At 56.3% G+C, this 23244-nt stretch overlaps 1 protein-coding gene across 1 annotated transcript in view; it reads right to left on the minus strand.

Annotated features, from left to right (window-relative positions):
• Nucleotides 1-14174: 14174 nt before the first annotated feature.
• Nucleotides 14175-23244, minus strand: part of USP31 (ubiquitin specific peptidase 31) — a gene marked incomplete at its 5' end in the record, with an annotated part of 37653 nt that continues 28583 nt past the window's right edge. The window contains 6 exons of the mRNA XM_019542119.1: nucleotides 14175-17661; nucleotides 18694-18846; nucleotides 19335-19493; nucleotides 20671-20896; nucleotides 21355-21474; nucleotides 23002-23131. Of these exons, the coding sequence (XP_019397664.1) occupies nucleotides 16127-17661; nucleotides 18694-18846; nucleotides 19335-19493; nucleotides 20671-20896; nucleotides 21355-21474; nucleotides 23002-23131 (2323 nt within the window). The remainder of the gene's footprint in view (nucleotides 17662-18693; nucleotides 18847-19334; nucleotides 19494-20670; nucleotides 20897-21354; nucleotides 21475-23001; nucleotides 23132-23244) is intronic.

A 23244-nucleotide genomic window follows, 5' to 3' on the forward strand; every position in this document is an offset into this window, starting at 1 on the left:
CTGCCGCTTCCCAGCAGCTCTGCCCTCCCGCTACTCTGCGGTCTCCTCCGCGGAGATTTCATGGGTGGAAACGGACCCGGAGAAAGCGTTTGCGGAGGCCCCGTCCTGCTGTGCACAGCACACCCCACCCCGAGCGCCTGTGCCTGATCCAGCAAAGGGTGGGGGGAATAGGCCGAGGGCGGTGAAGTCACACACCCGAGGACCTGTGGTAGCTCAGTGGCAGAGCTGAGAACACCCCAGCTCCCCCGAGGCCCGGCGCAGCGCCGGAGACGGTGGAAGCATCGGACCCGGGTGTAGCTGTGCCAGCCAGCAGCCCAGCCCCGCTCTCGAGGCTCAGCTGGGGACAGAGCTTTGCCCGATGATGGTCCCCGAGTGGAGAGGGCAGAACTGCCGGGCAGCGCGAAGATGGGCACGCACGGTTTCCCCCTGGTCTGCCTGGGGCTGCAGGGCAGCGATGGACAGGGGCCTTCCCTCTGCATGCCCGGGGCACTCAGCTGTGGCTGCAGCAGGGGCATCCCCGGGGCCCAGAGACGCAGACACAGGCTCGCTCCCCCGGATGGGGCTGCTGCGACTTGGGAAGCTGCCCTGGGTGACAGGGAACCACAAAGCCGTGGACCCAGGACCCAGGTCTTAGTCTGCAGGATAAGGAAGAGATCGCTTCTCCCTCCGCAGCCCCGCGCTTCCCACACGGTCACTGTGCCTGGGCTCAGGTGCTGCACAGCCGACCTGTTGCAGCAGTGGAGGTAGCCGTGCCCAAAAGACCAGTTCGCTGCCCATCTTGGGGCCAGAAAGGGAAGCGCAACTTGCCTCCTAGCTGGGTCTTCTTGCCAAGGCCTTCACCCCTACTCTGGGCACAAATGCACAGACACATGCATGCACACGAGCACATGCTATTTGAACAATTTCTGCCCCTGTGCATGCAGAAATAGGGGAAGACAACGGTTTCTTTCTTGCTTCAAATGCTAAGAGGGCCTGCTGGACTCGGTGTGGCGTGAACAGGCCAGCCAAGGCAAGCCAGCATGGTTGGCTCAGGTGTCTCCTGCCCCCCAGCTAAAAGTGCGAACGGGAGACTGCGCTGCAAGGAGCCCAGGAGGCTTCACGCAGCCCCCAATCAATGCATTTAGCAGGAAACATTTGTCGATGACCTCAGCTGCCTGACTCGGCATTTCTGAAGCCAATAATTTACCCTAATGAAAGTGGGAGCGGAGAGGGACCCGGTTCTGGCGCAGGCGGAGGGCCTGGGGCGAGCTGCAAGGACCCACGTGCCAGCCTGGGCCTGCGACACCCCTGCTTCGAGCGGCCCACCTGGCACCGGGCTGGCAGCCCACGGATTTGGCCGTCCTACTGCCAACGGCGGGCCAGCGCGCAGCACGGGACACGCTGCATCGCTCCCTTGCAGCGGCAGGACCGACGAGAGCCACAGAGGGGAGAGCAACAGGCTTCGGAGAGATGCTGGCACGGGGCACTCGGCTGGGCCCGGCTGGAGCGCTGCGGCCGTCCAGGAGACGCACGCAGCAGCCTCAGGCATCACCGCGACCGAGGGCAAAGGCCATCACCATCGCCGGCTGCCTAGGACCGAGCCAGCTCGGGGCAGCAAGTGGGGCTAGACAAGCCAGGCCCCAGCACGGGCTCTGCCAGCACCGCGGTCAAGCGAGGGGCTTTGGTGCCGGCAGCTGGATCCAGATCTCCTTTGCTGGCTGCTTCCAGCCCAGAGAGGAGGGTGCCAGGGGCCAAGGTTCCCTGCCCCAGGAGCACGCGGTCTCTGGCCGCTCTGATGGAGCAGCTCAAGGTACAGGGGGAGCCGGGCAGGGCGGGTGTTGCAGGGACTGAGCCAAGCCCAAGGACAGCACTGAGGGGAGCAGGGCAAGACCAAGCCCTCGGGCTCCAGGCAGCCAAGAAGGCTCGAGGGCTGCACCGCACAAGGCAAGCTGGGGCACGGAGCCAGCCTCCAAGGTGAGTGCCCAGGGCGGGCGGGAAGGAGGCTGCGGCCCAATGCCAGGCCTGGCTCCCAAGGGAGGGAGCGGGTGCAATCAGCCCCCAGAGCCCTCATCCCAGCCCAGCCCAGCCCCCTCCACCATGCAGTAGCCAGCCAGGGATCCCTGCAAGGCGCGCAGCCTGCTTGGTAAATAATGACATTGTTATAAATATTCCATAAGCCCAAGAACTGCAGCACATTAAAAAATGATGAGCTCCCCGCTTTCCAAGCAGCCGCCGCGCTCTGTCGGCGCAGGCATGCTGGAAGAGGTATTTAAAACAGGACGTCAGTGGGGCTGACAGCTGCATTTGTCGCGGGGCTGATGAATAGCTGGAGAAAGATTTGAGATGTTTAGGAAGGATCAATTCATCACGGAGCAGGCGCACGCAGCCCTTCGCTCTCCCCGAGAGCCCCGCATGATGGGGCTGGACCTGGGGCTGCTGCCGATTTTCCCACGCAGGCGGCGAATGTGGCGAAAGGACCATGCAGCGATGTGCCGAACGGCTCCTGCAGCCAGCGGGCGTTGGCCTCCCCCACTTAGCCGCGCGTGGGGGCGAGCAGGGAAGGACCGGGCAGCCCTGATTGGAGACCGAGCAAAGGGTAGCACCCAAATACCAAGCTCCTGTAGCTCACGGTTGAGCTGGGGTCAGGAATGGTCTCCACTTGGTGCACAGAAACCCTCCTCCCGTTGTCCCAAATGCAGCTACCGGCCACTGCCACCAACATTCCCCCCCCGCCCCCAGAGATGCTTGGAGGTTACAAGACCCAAGACCCTCCCAGGGATCCTGGCGCTCAAGACCAGGCCATCTGCACCCGCCATGCCTCACTCATCCTACGTGCAGACCCGCTGGGTAGCTCTGGCCAGCCCGCCGCCAAGAGTTTACAGAGAGCTGGCCGAGGATGCCACAGGCTGCTGGCAGTGACATCCCAAGAGTTAGGAAATACCAAGGACAGTTTTCAAGCCTGGAAGAAGGCTGGCAGCATACCAATATTCAAAAGAGCAAAAGGTGTGAGCGGTGAATGGCAAGCTGGAAAGCCAGACATCTGTCCTGGGGAAAGAGGAAAGCTGATAGCACGGTAAAGGCCAGGAAGCTCTGCACGGATGTGCGGCAAGCAGACCTCGCTCCTTGTGTTCACAAGTCTGGAGGATAAGGAGCGCTGGGCAGGTGCGACCCCCACGGGGGGGGCAGGTGCGACTTTGACTAGAGATCTGGCGCCAGGTACAGCCGGGACAGCACGGGTTAGACGGACTCGGGATGGAGCAGACACCTTGCAAGGGTACTTGTCAGGCAGCATCATCACAGAAGCGGCTGCTCCAAGGGGGGCCCAGGAACCAAAGAGAAGTCAACACTACTCGGGGCATTTCGGGAATGGAGCGTCACGGTGGATACGGCCCGTGGACGGCATCAGATGGAGGACAGTGCCGTGGGTCACTCAGAACATGGGGCCTGCTTGAGCCACGAGCATTTTTTCCACAGCGAAATGCAGCAGTCACGGTGCTGGGAGCAAGGCAGGGGCACTGGGGACAGGCTTGTGGGTGGTCGAGCCAAGCAGCGTGGCACAGCTCCGTGCTGGGCCATGGGAAGGGAAGCAAACGTACTTTTGCAGGGGGGGACAGGGCAGGGATTTGGCCTCCACATACAACCTTGGTGCCCCCCAGCCCAAAATATGCTATGCTGTGCTGAGCCAGTGCCCTCAGGGTAAAGAGGAGACTGGAAACCACCAGCAAAACCACCCCAGGCCTGGAAAAATGCCTGATGGGGAGAGACCCGGAGCAGCTTGATCCTGGTACTTGGCAGGAGAAAGCACCAGGAGCCGGCGCCGGCAACTGGGATCTGTGACCCAGTGGGAAACAGCACGTGTCAATGCGACCAGGAGCACCAGGGACCATGCAGGCAGCTAGAGCAGGTAGGGCACGTCCTCCCATCGTGCTCCATGCCCAGCCCCGGGAGCGGCCGAGTTAGTGCCCACGGTCATGCCCCAGAAACCTCGGTGCCAGCTGAGGTCTTTGCAGCACTGGTGTGGACGCAGTGCATGGGCAGGGAGTAGGCAGCAGTGCAGTGTGGCACTTGGAGGGGGACTGACCACAGCATTTTGCAGACACAAGACAGGGACACATGGGCCAGACCCCCCCCAAGGACTCCCCCTGCCCACCTGCAGCCATAGCAGGCCTGGGCTGAAGCCCGAAGAACCTGCTCCTCCAACCCCGTCCTCTCACGCTTATTTAATGAAAGCCCTGGCAGCTCAGCGCTCCGCAGCGGCTTCCTTCCCCAGGAAAGTGTGGTGATAAGGAGCCCAGCGAGATAGGAGCCCTTTGAAACCCAAATGAGAGGCTTCTTCAGCACCAAGGCGCAGGCGATAGCAGAGCAGGCCCCTGCATGGGGTGCTCCGGGGCCCCGCCAGCCCCGCAGCTCCTCTCTGCATTCACACGCTAAATCGGAGGGACCCCATCTACCTCTTCTCCGTGTCATAAAAACGCCGCACATCAATTCCTCGTCGCCAGGTGGAAAGAGCGATTCTATCGGGAACCCGATCGTACAAGATGCCCCGGTGAAGTGCCAGGAGGAGACGCGAGCATCCCCCGTGTGAGGGATGCTCTGCCAGCCCTTCCTGGCGGCCGGTGTCGCTTCCCATTTGGGGCACGAGCATTTATGAAACCCTTTGGCAAGTGCCAGGCTACTGAAGTGGGGCGATAACCCTGCGGGGAGCAGGCAAGCAGGGTTGGAAAACCCATCATCGCTGCACTGGCGATTATGTGTGGCGCTGGGTGAGAAGAGGAGCTCATTTCATGTGCCCATAAATTGTCACCAGTTGGGCAGATCCCGCGGAGCCGCGATCGATATGCAGCCAAGGGGAAAAAGTGCTGAGAGCAGCAAAGCCGGGCTCTAACAAGAGCAAAATTTAAGAGCCGGCCGATGCCAGCGACAGGGCCTAACGCGCTGCGATTGATGGCAGGGCTCCCGCACTGGCTCCGAGCCAGTGCCAGCAAGACAGCATCAAGCCCTCGTCTCCTGCCATCTCCGTTGAGGGGCTGTCCTGGGACAGGTGCGCGGGGCAGCTCCCCTGGAAGAGACGCTGCCCCAGGCAGGCCCTGTGTGCTCCCCCCGACAGCGAGACCCCAGCGCCGGCCGCCCACGTGGAAAGAAGAAACCGGCAGTGCAGGCTGAACAGGCCTGGGGAGCTCTCGCTCCCGCCCAAAGGCTCGTCCAGGTGCACAGCCCCCAGCGGAGCCAGCAGCCCCTGGGGCTCATGGAAGAAGGGGCCTGCACCAGACAGCAGCTCTGCCAAGCAGTCGCCCAGCCCAGTGCCTGGGGCCCACATCGTGGCATCAGGCCTCAGCCCAGGGGGGTGAAGCAGGGTAGGAAACTCCAGCAGTGGCCTAGAGGCAAGGAGCCACTCGCCATCCCCTGCCACCCCCAGCGCCTGCGAGACGTCCAGGGTGGGAGTGCCAGGGGGACCTCCCTGCTTCCATGCACACAAGCTCCCCACGGGGCACGCTGGCCCCCGATTCTGGGGGCAGGCAGCCAAGGAAGGGCCAGCCTGGGGTATCCTGGCCCAGGGGTCCTGCTACAGCAACCTCCCCCCACAGCAGTGCCTGCAGCCTGGACCTCAGCCTCGTTTCTCCCCCCCGCTTTCGTGCTGCAGCCAAGGAGCCAGCACCTGCCCTGGGCCAAGACACAGCCTCCCGCACCGGGTCCTGGTGCCTGGCCCCACAGCCGCAGCGACCCCACGAGACCCCTCGTCAAGCTGAGGAAAGATGAAATTTAATCACGGAGAGCAGAGTCCTCCAGTGTTTTCTAATCGCTGGGTCGATCCCCCGGTGCTGCACAGGGAGAGGCAGCGGGCGCCCGATTTAATAAGTGGCCATAAAAGCCTGGCAGGAGGCGGGGAGATTGGCCGGTCTAATAAACAATAAAAATGTATCAACTCCAATTCCAGCACCTCGGGCGATATTAATATCTCCTTAATAGAATCACCTATAAATAAGTGATGGGCCCAGGGCTCCGCGTGGCATCTGTCAGCCCCATTTCCATACAAGACATGAAGTCACGACGCTCTGCAGAAGGTGGCCAAGCCCAGGGGCCACCCCATGAGATGCAGCGGTCCCTGCCCCAGCACAGCCAGCAACTGGCCCTGCAAGAGGACACAGCTCTGCCACCGGCTCCCCATGCAACCTCGGGCACATCACTTTATCCCGCTGATGGGGACTGAGGCGACAGTTGTCCCAGCAGGGGAAGGGGAGTGGAAATGACTCTGCTGGGTGTGTGCAAGGGGCTGAGATGGGGGGGGGAAAAGGAGGCAGCAGGGGGATGGGGCTCACAGACCAGGCTCTAGGGCATGGAGGAGGGGTGGGGGCTGCTCCCCAGCGAGCCTGGGGGGTTGTGGGGGCAGGTGACTTGAGGGCACAAATGCCCGACTCTGCACCTGGGTCCTGCCTGCTCCTCCATCGGGACCAAGCAGCGGGCGAGGAGGAGGCTGGACAGGGTACCTGGCCAAGGCTCCCACCCTCCCAGACAGCCTGGCGCAGCACAGACCCCTAGAGCCATGGGGTTGGCGGGGACCTGCGAGGGTCACATCCAGTGCAAGCGCTGCCCAAGGCAGGATCAGCCCTGTCCAAACCAGTCTAATGTCCAACCCCGAGCAAAACTAGTCACCCCTGACACAGTCCCGGGCATCATCCCTGCCCCGCCCCAGGAAAAGCAGGGGGGCTGAGGCCACCGACATCCTGCTGCCGCCAGGGGTGTTAACAGACACTCGAGAGCTCCCCAGGGAGTGCCCCAGTTCAGCCCGGCCAAATCCCACGCGTGCTTCTGCATGCAGCCTCACACCCTCGGTCTCAGCCTAAGCAAGCGTGCGGGCAGCGGGGAAGGGAGGTCACGGCCAGGAGCTACAAAGTTCCCCATGGCCTCAGGCTCCAGCAGGGAGAGGGGCCATGACCCCAGCTGTTTGCTCCCCCATCCACGGCCAGCATCCCGGGTCCTCTGCCTGCATGTTAGCCTGCAGCCATGATGCTGCAACAGCCACAATGCAGCCAGGCTGCCCCCACCAGAGCTGCATGGTCTGGCCAACAGCTGCCCAGCTGGGCTGGCAACTGGTACCCAGCCAGATGGAGGCATCGCATCTGCGTCGCCTGCCCTGAATTGCAAGCTGACCCCAGGAATCACAATCCATCTCCTAGCTTCATCATTTCTAGGGTCAGAAGGGACCTGAACAGATCATCTAGTCTGACCCCCAAGGTCCTAGTCCTAGTGTGCAGGTAGGTTGGTCTGCCCAACTCGGAGCTCCCAATCCCTCCCCAGGCAAGACGGTGCTGCCCACGCTCAGTTAGCGCTCAGTAGGGGAGCAGTCAGGGTCAGACCCTGTGGGGCTGGACACAGGCTACACAGAGCAGAGACAGCAGAGAGCAAAAGCCACCGCTGGCGCCTCCTAGCAAGGCCCCACAGGACAGACACGAACATCTGCCCTCCAAAACACTGCGCACATCGCTCGTGTCCAGAACCTGCTCCGCACACACTCAGGGCCCCAATCCTGCCAGGCTGGGGGTGCTGTGGTGATACAAGACAGGATGGATTCCCCCCCCACAATCTGCCCAGAGGTCCCCTCAGCTCCAGGGCATGAGGCAGGCACCCATCCTGCACCCTCTGGCCGATGCGGGCAGGTACTCACCCAGGGCAGGGGTCCTTGGTCCCACTGGCTGCACCCTCAGCAGGGCCGTGACATGGAGGGTGCATTGTCCAGCAAGTCGGCAGCTGAGCGCCGCTGGAGCAGCATTCGCCATCAGGATGGGGGGGACTTCCAAACATCTCCCATGCACCCCGCAGCTGGGGGGAGCTCTCCTTCCTCGGGCACAGCCACAGGCACAGGCGTGGCCCTTTGGCGTGGGGCTGGCGGTGAGGCCTCATCTGCATGCTGGGTGAGCCCCCGCACTCATGTGTGACCGAGGAGAAACCACCACGGCATAACCCACTAAATGAAAAACAATATTTAATTAGGACTGAGAGACTTAGACAAGCACACAATTAAATGTTCTATTACTATCAGTCTTACACAGTTTAAGCCTCAGCTCAATAAGGAATCATTTAAAAAGGCTAATAGAATATCAAAATGTAAATAGGGGAGTCGCACAGTGCATTTCAATAGTGGCGCCTGCACTGGCAGATGCAACGAGGGGCAGGTGAGAAATGCAGGCCGGAGCCCCACCATGCCCCAGTGGCAGCCCCATACAGCAGGGTCCTCCCTGTCCAGGGGTGCTTCCTGGAGGGGCAAAAGCCCAGGGCTGCAATAGCCACCCTCATGTGAAGGCCAGAGCCCTCCATGCAGCACCAGAGGAAGAGGGTTTGCTGCCAGGGGAGAGCTTCCCCCAGCTCAGGGTGCCCGGCCTCTCCGGCAGTGGCTGGAGGAGCTGAACAGGAGCATCCCCGGCTTTCCATGGAGGGGAAACATTTCATCCAACTGCGTGGGATCTCTGCCACCTCCGCTGCACCTGCCAGGAGAGGGAATCAAAGACGCATGGGTCACACGTACAAACCCGCGGGCAGAGGCTGCTCCAGCCAGAGGCACAGAACAAACAGGCCTGACCTGGCCGCGACCAACCCCGGCTGGAAGCGAGGAGGGGGACGCCAGAGCAGGAGCTGCAAGGCGCTGGAGCAGCTCCCACGAGGAGTGGGGAGAAGCCGCCTGGCTTCCAGCGCTGGAGCTTGGTCAGCGCGTGACAAAAGGAGCTTGGGGCGCAGCAGCCGGCAAGGGCAGGGCCCAGTTTGGGAGACAACGGCAGCTGCCTCCTCTGCCTGCCAAGGGCGACAGGCTGCAGCTACTGAGGCAAGGGAGACCCCACCAGTGCTGCCCCTTGCCAAGGGACAAAGCCCTCACGGGCAAGGGGACTGTAGCTCCTAGTCTCCGCTGCTTCCCCTCGACCCCAACACCCAGTGCACGGCTGTCGTGCAGCTTTGGGGAGGAACAGCCTGAAGGCCTGGTCCAGCTTGCAGCCACTTTGCCCTGGGGCAGGCAGGGCCCTGCGAGAGGGAGGGGGCTGTTCCCCCACCCCACAAGGGCCGCTTGAGCAGGCTCCGCGGGCTCTGCCCTGCGCTAGGGAGCTGAGCCTCAGCTGTCACTGCCTGGGCCAGGAGGACCGGTGGAGGGATTGCTGCCTATGCCTGAAGAGCGTTTTGCCAGGAAGCTTGCAGAGAACAATTTTTCAAACTATTTACTTGGCCTAATAAAAGAGATCACATCTACCCAAAAAACCTCGTCGGCCTGCGTCCTCAGACCAACACCCCCGCAGGCGGGGATAACGCAGCCGGCTGTGCCATCTAGCGGCCAGGAAACAGGCCGTGCCGGTGCAGGCAGAGGAGCCGTGGGGCTCAGCAGCACGGGGAAGGGCCTCGTGTGGCACCACGATGGGCAGCTCATGGGTAACACGGTCGAGGCCGAATGCAGCAGGGCAGTGCCGCCACCAGGGCCTCTGCAAGGGAGGACCCAAGAAGGGACTTGGCCAGAGAGAACGGCCGTGTCCAGCAGGCCTGGGAAAGGGCTCCGGGCACGGGGGCACGCAGAGGAGCCCAGGAACAGCAGCAAGGCAGGCACCAAGGGGGGAAAGGAAGAGCAAAACCAGAAGGCAGAGACACTGGAGGGGGCAGGAAAGGGCCCTGAAGAAGGCTCGCTCACCTGTGGCACCTAGTAATAAATTTATTGTATTTTATTACATTTTCCCCTTTTTCACTTGATTCCGATTCCTTGTATCCAAACTCCGCTTTCAGAAAGAAAATGGATTTTTAAACATAAAAATATAAATTCTGCATATTAAAAGTGCATACACCTCGAATAATAAAACATACAAATAAATAATAAAAAGGCATCGACACAGTCTCATGCACTTCTCCTCAAATAATTTAAAAGTTATGGTACAATGTTCAACCTCAAGGAAAGACAGCCTGCGCTCCAGATTACTGTACAGTTCAAAAACGTTAAAATACAGAGGGGATATCAAAGGTGTGGGGAGCCCCACGTCTCAGCCTCCGCGGACAGTGATACGACATGCAGCTTTTAGAACTGTAAATATTCCAGTGTAAAACCAGACTTGGAAACCAGAAGAGAAACTGCGTTTGTAACAGGACTTAAAATTCAATTTTAACCAATGGTGAGGCACAGTTGGTGAGCAAATCTGTACAAATTAATACTACAAAGGCCACAGGGAAGTGCTCTGGCCATTTGTAGCCCATGTTCCCTTTGAATAATACTACCCGAGGTGATATAGCACCTAGAGGCATTGGTATAGTGCACTGCACAAATGCTACGTGACCCTAACGCTAGCTTTCTTGCAACGTGTTTGTGCTGCAGAGTCGTAAGTGGGACAGGATCTGTTGGTTTGCACTTAGTTTTAATCTGTGTCTTTTAATTTAAACTGGATTTGCAGGAAAGGTGGGTGCTATTGCCTTTAAAATGCCTAAACCTAAGGGGAAAAAAAAAGGTATTGCAGAAATATTCATTTTTCTCTTCATCCCGCAAACTAAAGCTTCGAAGAGTAAGAAATGCTTTGCGGTGCTTTTATTCAGGAAAACCATGTACTATTTCATCTCACCACAGATTAAAACTAAATTTCAGTTGCCTCTACGGATAACATTAGATACTGACAAATTATTTGGGATTAGTAGGCAAATGACAGGAAAGATACAAAGAGGATTACAGGAAAATGATTTAGAATGGTATCTCCAAGCAAACCTTCTTTACAATTGCTGTTTAACTCGAGGGGGGCGGGAAAGGAAGGGGGATTCCTGGCACAGAAGCCCGGAAAAGAAGTGAGGCTGATGCATGTCACACATGAACGGAGGTCCTTGCTGCCTGGCACTTGCTAGCTCACATCCGAGTCGGAGAGGAAGTTAAAGTAAGAGGCAGCATCTTCTACCATGTTCACAGTCAAGCTTTCAAGCAAGACTACTGGCTCCTCCATTCCCCCTTAGGGAAAAGGCCCACCTGAAACCCAGCTCTGAAGCAAGATGCCTTGAGACCAACAGCTCATTTGCCAAGACCTGCGTTCCCTGTGCCACCCTGCGCGCGCTCCACCGGCAGCGACACCTGCGATCGTACGAGAAGGGCTCAGAGCAGCCCGAGCGGCATGGTGGACTTAAAGCAAGAGCAGAAGGGCACGCAGGCAGGCAGTGCGCTGAGGTCTGGGGAGGGCAGGAGGAGCCCAGGTACCAAAGCCTAGCTGCCGAGACAGACAGCGCCGCAGCCGGAGCCCTCTCCCTTCCACAACCCTGAAACTCCCCAGTGGTCTCTCCACTGTCCACACTGCTATGGTCAGCCTCCCCTTCTCATGTACTAGCACGTGTCATTGAAACTGTGCAGGAAGTGACAGGCTATGTACAGAACATAGATCAGGCTAGTCCCAATTAAAAAAAAAAATACAAAATACAAAATAGAAAACCAGTTTGTTCACATTTTCAACCCTTCAGATTCCTTTGACTTGACTCTATGCTCCAGTCTTTGTCAGTAATCCAGAGTTCTGCAAAGGAAAGCATCAAAGGTGTGCAAATAAAGCAAGAAACCAGCTACATGCTCCTATGTGCTGAAGCGCAGCTGCACTGGGAAACAAAACTACAGGCTCAAGACAAAGCTCCAGAGTCTACCTGGCAGCTTCCGATACCAACAGCACGGTCGATGGTTTGCATTAGTGGCTTGCATAGTTAGTAAGTGCATGCATTCGGGATAGCAGGAGTTGCCATGCAAAACTGCCTCCGGTGCTTCAGAAAAGGTGTTGCTCATGCTCAGATTTCTGCTGTGAAAGCAAACAGCTCTGCATGGAAAGAGGGCAGGGAAAGGTACTGTATCCAAGCCGTTAAGTTTTCAACTGAAATCGTGTGGTCTTTGATTAGCCATGTGGACTGTGTAAGACTGAAAGGGTTAAAAGTTCATACATCCAAAGTGAGATGCTTATCAGAGTCATAGGCACCGGTTTGTCTATCAAATGTGAATACTACAAAGTACAAGTGCCTCTATAATACATTTAATTGAAAATGTGCTTATAATCTGCTTACTGTGAAATAAGATCCAAAAAAATTCAGTCCCCAAAGGGTGAAAATAATCTCTCTCGAGATGGCTTGAGCAAGCAGCTAGCTGTGGGATGAAGGTCCCGCTCTCCTAATGCTTGGGATTAGGAGCGAGTAGAAACTAGAAAGCCTTTTTAATCAACACAATTTCATAAACAGGCTTGTTCCCACTGGATTAATCTGCAGACGGCTGCAGCATGGATCAGGCCCTCCCAGGGGCTCTCACCCCTCCCCTCTGGTCCCTCGGGAGGCTGCATCTGAGGACAAGGCTAGTATCGCACTTCCCTCGCTGAAAGACATTTCGCACCTAGGAGGTTACAGCACAGCTTCCTCTTCCAGCCGACTGCTTCTGACCTCGCAGCACTTCCCTTCAGGGCTGAACTCCTCCCCGGGGGCCAGACTGTGTCCCAGGCAAACGGGCAGGAGCGCCAGGCTGCAGCTCGCTAGCAAGATGGAGCAGGACTGCAGCAGCTCACTGAATTGAGGCCAGTGCACGGCCTCCCAGGCTCCAGGTGGAGCTGGGCCCTGCCTCCTGTGCAGGTCACATCTCCACGTTAGCACCAAGCAGCTCCAGACCAAAAGCTAGAGAAAGAAGCTGCTACAAACCACGTATGTGCCACTGCTTCAGACTGACTGGCCAGGCCTACACATTGACAGGACTGGAATACAAAGCCAAGTCCAGGTTGGCTTTCAAGGAGTTGCAGCCCAGGGGACGTCAACATTGCACTACGAGGTGTTTGGGCTGCGGCACGCACACAGCTGGGTCCTGCTCCTCCCATCCACCAGAGAGGAGAAAAGGAGACTCTGGCAACGTTGCTTGTCATGGGCAGCCTCCAGTGTCCTGCAGGCTGCTCTGGAAAGGTCTACCTCCGAGCACCTGTTCAGTCAGGGATTACAGTCCAGGTGTTCAGCTTGGATTCCTTGGCACAACTGTTCTGGTCCGGAAGTGCCAACAGTTTAGGCATCGCAGACCAAAACATTTCACATTGTGCTGGAAATCCAGAACACCTAATGGATAGAGGCTACAGAGAGCAGCAGCAGCAGATTGTCACAACACCTTCCCCGTAGCTCTATGCTCGCATTTCACACGCCCGTGAAGACAGACTGCTTTCTGGTGACTACATACCTGCTTGGATTTGCCCACATAAGTGCACCTTATTGTAAACGGCCACTGGCTGCACCCAGGCCCCCCCATGAAAAGCTGCATGGGTTTACTGTACAGCTGAGCCTGCCCAGGCAAAAGCAGGTTGCTGGGAAAGGTCTTAACGACCAGGGCCATCCTGTGAGCCGGGGCTCATTCCTGTGGCAGGCTGCACTTGGAGGACAGTGGCATCACTCGTGCAGCGGGAGATCTCATCAGTACACTCTTCCCCAAAGGGAGAGGAAAGGAAAGATAGCAATGTTGTCAAAGCCAGCCAGTCAGTCCCATGTCTGCCTGTGCACACCACAGTCCTCGTTTTCAGAGGTGCCAGTAGTGACCCACATTGAGTACAACTTCCAGAAAGACAGAAGATTTGAGAGCTAGCAGAGGTGCCCTTCCCCAGGAGGCAACTGTTACTTTAAATCTGTGCCGCTGGAACATTTGGCATCAAGAAACTTCTTATTCCCATTCTGGCATCACAGCCAGTGCCCACGTAGCATCCTCATCACCACGGTACCTGCACACTGGATGGGCCTGGGTCTATAATAAGTGTTCAGAAACGCCTGCAATTTTGCTTCAGTAAGGAACGCAGGGGCTAAATGCACTGCTCAGAAACCATAACCCAGTGCCCATCTGCATCGCGCAGGCCACCCCAGCAAGAGTGCAAGGGGAGGGAGCAATTCCATGGTCACGCTGCGTGATGTCACCTCATTTGAGAGCACATAAAATGAGGCATCATCTATGGAAAGTCTCTGACCATGTTAGCACCAGCTACTAACACTGCATTCCTGCTAGGACAGCTGCCGGAAGGAAGCAGCACCCACGGCGCAAGATCTTAATATAGACAAGGCCTTCAATTAATACTTCCATAGCAAAGTTCCAGGGAGTCGGTTACCACCGCAGAAGTACGTTCAGTAGCTCCTATCTGCTCAGCTGGATACAAGAAGAACCAATGCTTTTCTACCCCTTCCTGCTCTGCGAAGTGAAGAGGAAAACACCACACAGGAGCAGGAACAGATTAAGAAAGTGGCTCCATTTGCATTTTAAATTACAGCCCACCGGGCAGACTAGAGGATTACTGCAGGCTGTTGCCACTGCTTACAGGCCCCAAAGACATGGACCACGAGAGATGCAGTCAGATCCGTGCTGCCTGGAGCTGCCTGGTCCCCAGGTTCCCATTCATGTGGCAGAGGGCTCAGCAGAACACACGTGCCGGCTGTATGTGCAAGACTACCTGGGTGATGGTCACCCTGAGGATAAGCCCTCTCAAAGCCTGTTGTGGTTGTGCTAAAGAACTGGGTGCAAAATGATCAGAGCAGCTGGGTGCCACAGCCAGTGACCAGCAAGCCACTTCTCCAGCAGCTTCATCCACGCACAGGCTTATGAGAGGGGAGATGGAGCAAGATGTTTAATGACAGCAATTTGTTCCAGGGCCATTTGCTGTTGCGGTATTTAGCAGGAAAGGGTAACGAATGTGTCCGTCTAGACAGAGGCTCATGGAGCCAGAAGAGACCATCTGATAGGCAAAGACTTAACTTGGACGCAATGGGAACTGGAGATAAGCACACAGAAGCACTGCTTCACTACCATCTGCCAGCTTATCACAGGCTAAGAGATTGGTGCCACCCGTGAAGGACAGTTATTTTCCTAGCAAGGATATGACATATTAATGGCAACTCAAGAAATAAAGAAAAGGGAGAATTCCCCTTGGGTATGAAAGCACTTGAGGACTCCACCTTTCAGCGCGTGCAAAGACGGTGCTAGATGTAGTGTTTTTTTTAACCCTGACAGCCATCCTTGTCTACCAGGGAATTGGAGCCATTTTGTTGTCTCAAGGCTTCAGCTGGACCTGTCAGTGAGCAGAAAACAGATGTTGGAGAGAATGTGGCATTACGCTAGAAGCTGAAACGCTTTCTATGGTTTTTGGCATGGCCTCTTTCACGTGAAGAGGGTTTTCAAAGCATTCTGAGAGAAAGCAAAGGAGTCGTGAATGCCTGACATCAAAAAACTACTCCCATAGATCAGGGAGTCAGTTCATACCACTACAATTATGCACATGAGCTTATTAGAAAATGCTTCTTCTCAGGAGTTGAATGAGGGTCCTAACAGCATCACTAACATTCAAGTATCTATGAAGACAGCAGTCTTCCCTGGTATTTGTAATATTTCTCCTACTTTGGACCTTTCTTAACTACTGGCTTGCAACTTGGCTAGTGATGTCCTCTGTTGTTTAGTGTAACATTTCAAATGGAGAAGGGAGGTAGAGGGGACAAAACAAAAAATGCAGGTTATGCTTTATAAAACTGAAGTCTGTTGGAATGAAAAAAACCTCTTATACACACACGCACACGCACACGCACACGCACACGCACACGCACACGCACAGCGAGTACCTTTTGGACCAGTCTGTTCACTAATGCTAATCCCTCCTATACCGGCTGAGTATATACCTGAGAAACAACATTAGTGTTGAGATATTGCCCTTAAAAAAGCTTGAAAAAATGGGGGAGAGCACAAAGAAGCAGCAGTCTCTCCTTTCCACAGTTCCCTTCACATCTTCCGCAGATCAGAACAAGGCCACGCGTCAGCGTGCACAGAGCCTGCTCGGCGTAAACCAAAGGAATATTAGTTCACAGTTCTACAAAGCACGCTCGTTACAGTGCGACTGGGTTACAGGTTTTAAACCTAGCCTCTGAAGATAATTGTTGCATTTTTCTACAAAGAGACTTCTGTATAAATGCTATGGGACAGTTGCATTCATGTTCTACAATGACTCCAGCCAGACTGCTTGTACTGACACTGGCCGCCTGTGGCTATTTGGTTTGATGGCAGAATCAAAAGGCGCTTTGACAATTTGGAGTTCAGTTCTCCTCAGACTCACATTAGGCACATGAACAAAAAACAAGAACTCAGAATAAATTAGCTTCTCAGCAGAAGAAAGAAAAACACCTGGATCGCAGCATCTCACTGAGGTTTCAGAGAAGGCCGTGCAGACACTTGCATGCTGGAAGGTAATTTTTTTGATGACTTGTCAGCAGACTGCTTGCCACTGGCAGGTGACTGGGCTCCGGGATCAGGCTGGGAAGACTTGGATTTGCGGCTGGAAAGCAGAGAATGCTTGGTGGGTGCGACATCTTTTGAGGAAAGCTTCTCTTTTGCAGCAGGGTTGGGGGTTGGCTGAGAGGAAGGGGGCAGACTGCTCTTCTCCGACTTGTCCTCAACTGCAGTCCTACTACATGACTTGGAGGAGCCCCCTGCCGTCTTTTTCGAGAGCAGTGTGGTTTTGCCCAGATCGGCTGAGCGGCGGGTCTCCTTCTGCCTCAGGGCTGATTTGAAGAATGACAGGCCTTTGTCGTCCGACTTGCTGTCCCTCTTCAGGCCCGAGCGTGTGCCTGTGTTGGGGGACCGCAGGCTGGCCATGGAGGAGCTGCGCACATGCTTGTTCTCTGCCATCCTGCTCTCATTCCGGGGGTGGCTGAACCGCGGGGAGCTGGTTCTGGAGCTGGTTGTGATGCTCGTCTTGTCCGAGCCGAGGCTTATTTTGGAGCCCTCCCTGCTGAGGCTTCGATCCGATGTCTTGCTCCTCCCAGAGGGACCCCTCGCTGTCGAACCTGATGTGGTTTTCTTGGCAGCTGCAGAGGAGGGAGAAGAAACCAACTTCTGTTTCTGTTGAGCTGATGACCCCGTGTCCTGTGTCCTGGGACCAGGCTCTTTCCTAGCCTGGCTGGGGGCAGGGGATGCATGTCGCCCACTGGCCCGGGAGGAGTCTATCTTGCTCCTGGAACGGCACACCTTCTGAGAGCTCTTTAAAGGTGGGGGCGAGGGGTGGGAGGTCGAGGAGTCCTGGCTAGACGAGGCTGTCCTTCCTTTCCTCAAGCTCTTGTCTGGTTCAGGAGCTCCTTTGGAGTGGGGAGCTTTCTTGGGGGTGCTCTCTGCCTTCTCTAAAGATGCCACTGTCCCGTTGAGAGTTTTCCCTTCCTTGACAGGGGAGCTCTCCACAGAGTCACTCTGATCTACAAAGGCGATCTGATTGTTGTTGTCAAAAGCATCCAGGGCAGGATGACTCTGGTCCACCTGCCCCGCACTCTTCCCAGGAGCCTCTGGGAGGCTAGAGCTGGGTGTCCGTGCAACAGGCTCCTCTCTGAGTACGCCTTCCATGACAGCCAGGGGGGCCCTGCGCGCGGCTTTGTGCTCTCGCCGGCTGCCGTCGCAGGGCTCCAGGTAGCTACTGGAGAGGTTCCGCAGGCTGCCAAAGCACGAGGTAGTCACTTTGTCATCGGCAGCCTCCCCGATCTTCTCCAGCGTCGAGGCCGAAGTGTGAATGGGTGAATCCCCCGAGAAGCGGGAGGGGGAGTTGGAGCGCATCTGCAACTTCGCCGAGAGCGACCAGGAAGGCCGCATCCCATTCTCGCTCACTGCTAGAGGGCTAGTGACGGAGGAGCGAGAAGACAAGCTCTGGCGCTGGACACTTCTTACGAAGGGCCGAGTTGAGAACCCCCCTGCAGGGGAAGAAAGCAACGCGCTGCTTACTGACAAAGCCAGACAGGAGATGGGTCATGGGTCCCTGCTGCACACAGCCCATGTCACACCTTACCCGTCCCCCGCTCGGACAGAGCTCTGGGCACAGGCAGCTAAAGGAAGTCTAAGGAGAGAAGCCTGCCCAACCACCCCACAGCTCAGCTGGAAGCAGCTCTCTCCAGAGTTTTATGCAAAGGCCAGAGCCTCCTCTTAGCCCTGTAGAGCAAGGGTCTGGCTAAAGCATGTGCTATTTGAAAGTCCTCACATCTGAGTCCAGTTTCACAAATTCATTTTTATTTTAAGGAACCCAAAAGCTTCCCCATGACCTCCCCTCTGGAGCAGGTGCCAAGGGCTTCCTCCCAATGGGTGGCTACAGTGGGATTTACTGACAGCTGGTGCAGTAACTGGGTGAGGGAGGAACCTCCCCAGTGCCCGACTCTGGAGACACTGGACTGTTACTGCAGACTTAGCGGGACTCCCCAGCCCCACCCCCATCCAACCATCACCTTTTGTGCTTCCCTTCAAAGCCAAAACCACTGGAAGCCCCTGGACAAAGGGGCGCAGTCAGCAGTTCTGGGGTCACTTACAAAAGTGACACATTCACTGTTAGATCTGGGTGCCCTCTTCATTCCCCCAGCAGTACACACCCAGCCTGTGACATGCCAATGCCCCAGGTCACGGGGCTGCAAGCAGCAGGAACGCCAAGGGTGGTACTCCAGCTTTCACCTACTTTCTCTCTCTCAAAGCCCTTCAGTCCCCGTTTCCCCCCCACACAGGAGAGCACCCTTCAGCATCACCCTGTGCAAGATGGAGCATCAGAAGCTGCTCACCAGCTTCCAGGGACTGGACACACCATTCCACAGTCCTCCCAGATCAGCAAGGGTCCTGCCCTCCCCCCTGTGACCAGGCATTCTGCTGTTGTGCTGCAGGGAGGTGGGGGGTTCAGGGACCACAGTCCTAGTGAACAGGTTTTGATGGTAGCCTCCCCCCAGGGCATCAAGGCTTATACACACCATCGTCCTCACTCCTTTCACCAGCCAGCTCCACTGACTCCGAGAGCGAGGCCAGGGACGTGCGTCGGGAGGAAGCGGCCGAGGCGATGCTGGGCTGTTTGCTGCCAGGAAGGCGGCTTACCCAGTGCTCACACAGCGACGAGCTTGTGGAACCTGCAGAGGGGTCAGGGCACTTCGATCAGACCCAAAGCATTCAGCCAGGCACACATCACACGCCTCCAAGCCGGGCCAGTGACAGGTCACAAGTGGTTCAACTGTAACACTAAGACCTAGAAGCCAGAGCTGTGCCTACATGACTGCTGGGGAGGGAATGCATTCAGCTACAGCTGAACCCTTGAAGCACAAGTGACAAGCAGCTAGCACCGTGCTTACAGCAAGGATAGGACCTCCCCAGGAACGCAACCCAGCTCCCCAAGGATACTGATACTGCACCAGCACTCCAACCCGGTGGCCTGGCTTCTGCCTGGCCCTACCACGGATACCAAGTAAATCCACCTGATCAACTTAACCGTGCCCTTCCTCAGCCCCTGGGCAGCAACTCTGCCCGTCTCCCTGGTGTCCACTCGGCAGCACCCCAAGCCCCAGGTTAGTGCCTTTGCTTCAATCCTATCTATTCCTTGAGAAAGCCAACCCAGCCATACCTGCCACAGAGCTGTTGGCCGACCATGATGGGATTGCTGTACGCCTCTGGTAGAAGAGGATATATGCCGTCTGCTTGCAAATTTCATTTTCCGACAATGGCTGCACTTCACTGTCATCGAAGCAGTACCACTGGCCATCCACTGAGTTCTTGCAGTAAGCTGAGAGAGAGAGAGAGAGAGAGAGAGAGAGAGAGAGAGAGAGAGAGAGAGAGAGAGAGAGAACACCACAGTCAGAGACCTTGCTGCACCAGGCACCCCTCACTTGACTCCTGCTAACCCAGCATCCAAGTCAGGTACATGGAGACTGCAGGTGGCCTCGGCTGCTTCCACAGGCTCCAACGCCCTGGAGAGGGGAAGTAGTGCTCTTGGCACCAGCAGGGAGCTTGCCGAAAAAAGCCAAGTGCCATATGCTGCACACTCCAGCACCTGGGGCTTCCGACTCTGCCACTGCAGGGGGAGGAGCTCACTCTGAGGTGGGTCACCTGCTGTTGCCTGTGATTTGTGGAGTTGGTCTCTAGTCCTGTATCTTCGCCCACCTCAGCTATCCAGAACAGGACAGCACCAGCACCCAGAGAAACACCTGAGGAACAGGGTGTGCATGCTTCAAGCTCAAAGTGTGGCATCACAGACAGGGAATTCCCTGACTCCCTCCAGCTGCTCCGAGATCTATAAGGGCAAGTATGAGTGACCATTATAAGCCCGGGATCTGCAAATGCAGCTGACATATGAGCCTAGCCCAGGCAGAACGTGGTCTGGAAGTAAAAAAGTTTGCTGCTTTGAGTACTGAGCCCAAAGTACCTGGAAAGAGCCATGGCTGATTCATTTGTCCAGAGACAGCAGCAAGAAACCAGAACTTCTTTCAAGAGGAGCAGACAGGGAGGAGCATGGGATACAATTCAGTAAGACCAAAAGAATTCTGTTTGTGATCCACTCTGCCCTTCAGGGGAAGGGTTTTGTCCAAGGCACTCAGCAACCCGCACTCTGGCAAACTCCCGTGGGAAGGTAAGCAGTACTGAACGTGCCCCTATGTGCTTCTGCGGCCCTCCCTGGCAGCGCGCCCAAGCAATCAGCCATCTCGCCATTCATCTGCACCTAACCGTGGCATGACATACTCTGGAATACACAAAGGGAACCTGGGCCCAGAGTGCACAGATCCATGCTTGCAGAGGAGCGGAGCAAGCTCCCCAAACACCCCATAATTCCCACAAGCAGCAAGCTCAGGCTCCTAGAGCTCAGGGAGGCAGGTCCCGGGCAAAGCCATGCAGGCTCGCTGAGAGCGAACAGGCTGGCATTGTCAAGACCAGTCGCATCACATGCAAAGCTGCAGAGCGCTTGCCTGTGTAGTGCCCCCCTTGCATGGTGCCGTGGTGATTGCACACGGCGTACAGGTCATAAATATAGTCCTCGGGATCCTTTCCAAGGCCGTAGGGTCGTCTCCATGGTGACCAGTGGGACGGCAGGCTCCAGCTGCTCTGGCTGCGTTTAACGACGTGAGGTGTCATGTCCAAGCCGGTCAGCGGGAACTTGACCATGTTCTGGAGTTTCATTCTTCGGTCTCCTTCCTGCTTGAAGAAAGGAAGAGAGTTACAGTGGCCCCTTGGGACAGAGGCACAGCTGTACCATGAGGGCCCAACTGATGCAGCGCATCCTTCCAGAGGCTGCTCAGCCAGAGACATCGTCAGTGATGCAGCATCAGAGCAGAGCTCCCAGCTAAGGAGCTGCTCCAGCAGACAGGCAAGGAATGTGCAGGCAAGAAGGCAGCGTGAACAAGGGCCAGCAAGCAGCCACCCCTTGCCACCTGGGCTGCAGAGCACTCCGCTTCTGTTTCGAGATGCATGTGAGCCCCAGGTGCCAGTACAGCCACCTCTGGGAGTCCTGCACTTACAAAGAGTACAGCCGGCCATGGGAGGGAGCCGTTTCATTGCAATGGAGCCAAGGGGCAAAATCGCCAATCAACTGCCCATCCTCAGAGGGCTGCTGCCTTGAAAGCCATCCCCCACTCCACTCACTTGGTTCTTACCTGTCTAAACCTCTTTAAATGGATGATGAGAACATCGGGTAAAGTCCACAGGCTCAGAGTAATGCTCCCCTGCTGCAGCTGCTTGCAGTGGGGGCAGCGCCATGCATCGTCTGGAGCAAGCTACAAACAAGGAGCATCAGTGGCCATTAGCTGCCAAACATCTCACTCAAAATACTGACATGTCTACACAGGCCTGCTCACCTCTGCCTCGCAACAAGCACATCCAGAAACCTGAACTCACCAGCTCTCATGCCCCATCTACCTGCAGTGTTCACCTGGCACCGTGGTCAAAGATGGCTCCCCACAGTGCAGGAGGACCCTCCCAGGAGAGGGCTGCAGCATCTCAAGGCTCGTCAGAGCAGCAGCACCCAGAACACAGGCAGCATGCAGCAGGCACTTGCATGGCCCGTTACAGCTCAAACAGTGCAACTGTGCACAGCAGCCACTGCCACCTGCAAATGCCCCCTTCTTCACCCACAAGCGAAAACAGAACAAGCTAAAGGCAAACGCAGGCAGGTTGGACGGGCTGACACAGCAACCCTTTTCAACAGCTAAAACACCACTTTCTGGCAGCAAGGATGGGAATTGGATTACTGCACAAGGCAGAGCAGGAAAAACCCAGGCTAGGGCTGTCAGGGTCAATGCTCTGCTGCCCTCTAGCCAAGGGACCCGCCTCCCTGCTCCCCAGCCCCGCTAATACCAGTGCTACAGGGCCAGGAGGCTGGAAAGAAAAAGGTTTTCTTCGAGTGGGGTGAATTATCTTCCTCCCTCCCTCAACCCAGTACCGGTTGCCTGGCTAACAGGCTCAGAGGCCACAACTGGCCAACTACAAGCCTTCTGTTCTCCCAGCCCTGAATGGAGACACCAACAGTAGTGGCTCAAGCCTTATTAAAAGCTTTGCATCCACATGGCTGGACACTAGATTTGAGGCTACACCCTGACTTGTTACAGGGTAACAAAACACAGAGCCCCGCTCATGTCATGGGCAATGTCATGGTGCTGTGCGCCACTCTACAGGCCCAGCTTTATCCTCTTCCAGCAGCTGGCAAGAGGCTGCCCTCCAAGGGCCCCCAGCTGGCAGTCTCTGCCTAGGAAGCATTTACAAACGTCTTCTACAAAAGACAGTGAGACATGAGACAAGAAGCCCAGAGACTCCCATAAGCCAAGTGCTCCCTGCTAAGTGGGACTACACCGACAGCAGAAAGTTCAACTCTTCTGGAGAAAAGCAGCCCACAGGAGAAGTCTTCAAGCAGAGGCAGCAGGCTGAGCGGCTGCATCTGTGCGTTTCCCCAGGTGCACATGTTGAGGGTGCCCACAGCAGCCTGTACTGCAGGGGACAGAGCAATCTACATCTCTGCTCTGAGGCAAGCCAGGGACAAGCCCCAAAAAGCAACCAATTCCCAGGAGAGGGAGAAGCAGTCTGCACTATCTCCATCTACTGTAAAGAACCCTTACAGAGAGCAGGCTCCTGCACAAGGAGGACACTGCAAAGCAGGGGGAAAGAAGGATTTGCATGTAGGAGAGAGAGAAATGTACAATCCCACTGGATCAGCAGTGGGCAGGAGGGAACAGCTGCTCCAGCAAATCAGCCACTCTGCTCCAGTCCAACCCCGCTCCACAGGAGAGTCCAAGCTTTTGAGCTCCTACCTGTTCCTCTTTGGTGTACAGTTGGAAACACTGAGATAAAGTGCAGGTCTGAGGTTGGTGGTGAAGCTCCCTCTGCTGACGGACGCTCTCAGAGTCCGGGATGTACTCCTCCTCTGTATTCATGAACAGACTGCAGCAGGGAGACAAGGCGCTTACTGTCCATCCCATCAACACTACATCTCAGGGGGAAGGAAGCACTCCCAGCTGCTACCTTGACCTATCCCTCCCCTACCACACAGCCAG

The sequence above is a fragment of the Crocodylus porosus genome, unplaced genomic scaffold (assembly GCF_001723895.1).
Source record: "Crocodylus porosus isolate Cpor-Errol unplaced genomic scaffold, CroPor_comp1, whole genome shotgun sequence".
Taxonomy (NCBI): Eukaryota; Metazoa; Chordata; order Crocodylia; family Crocodylidae; genus Crocodylus; species Crocodylus porosus.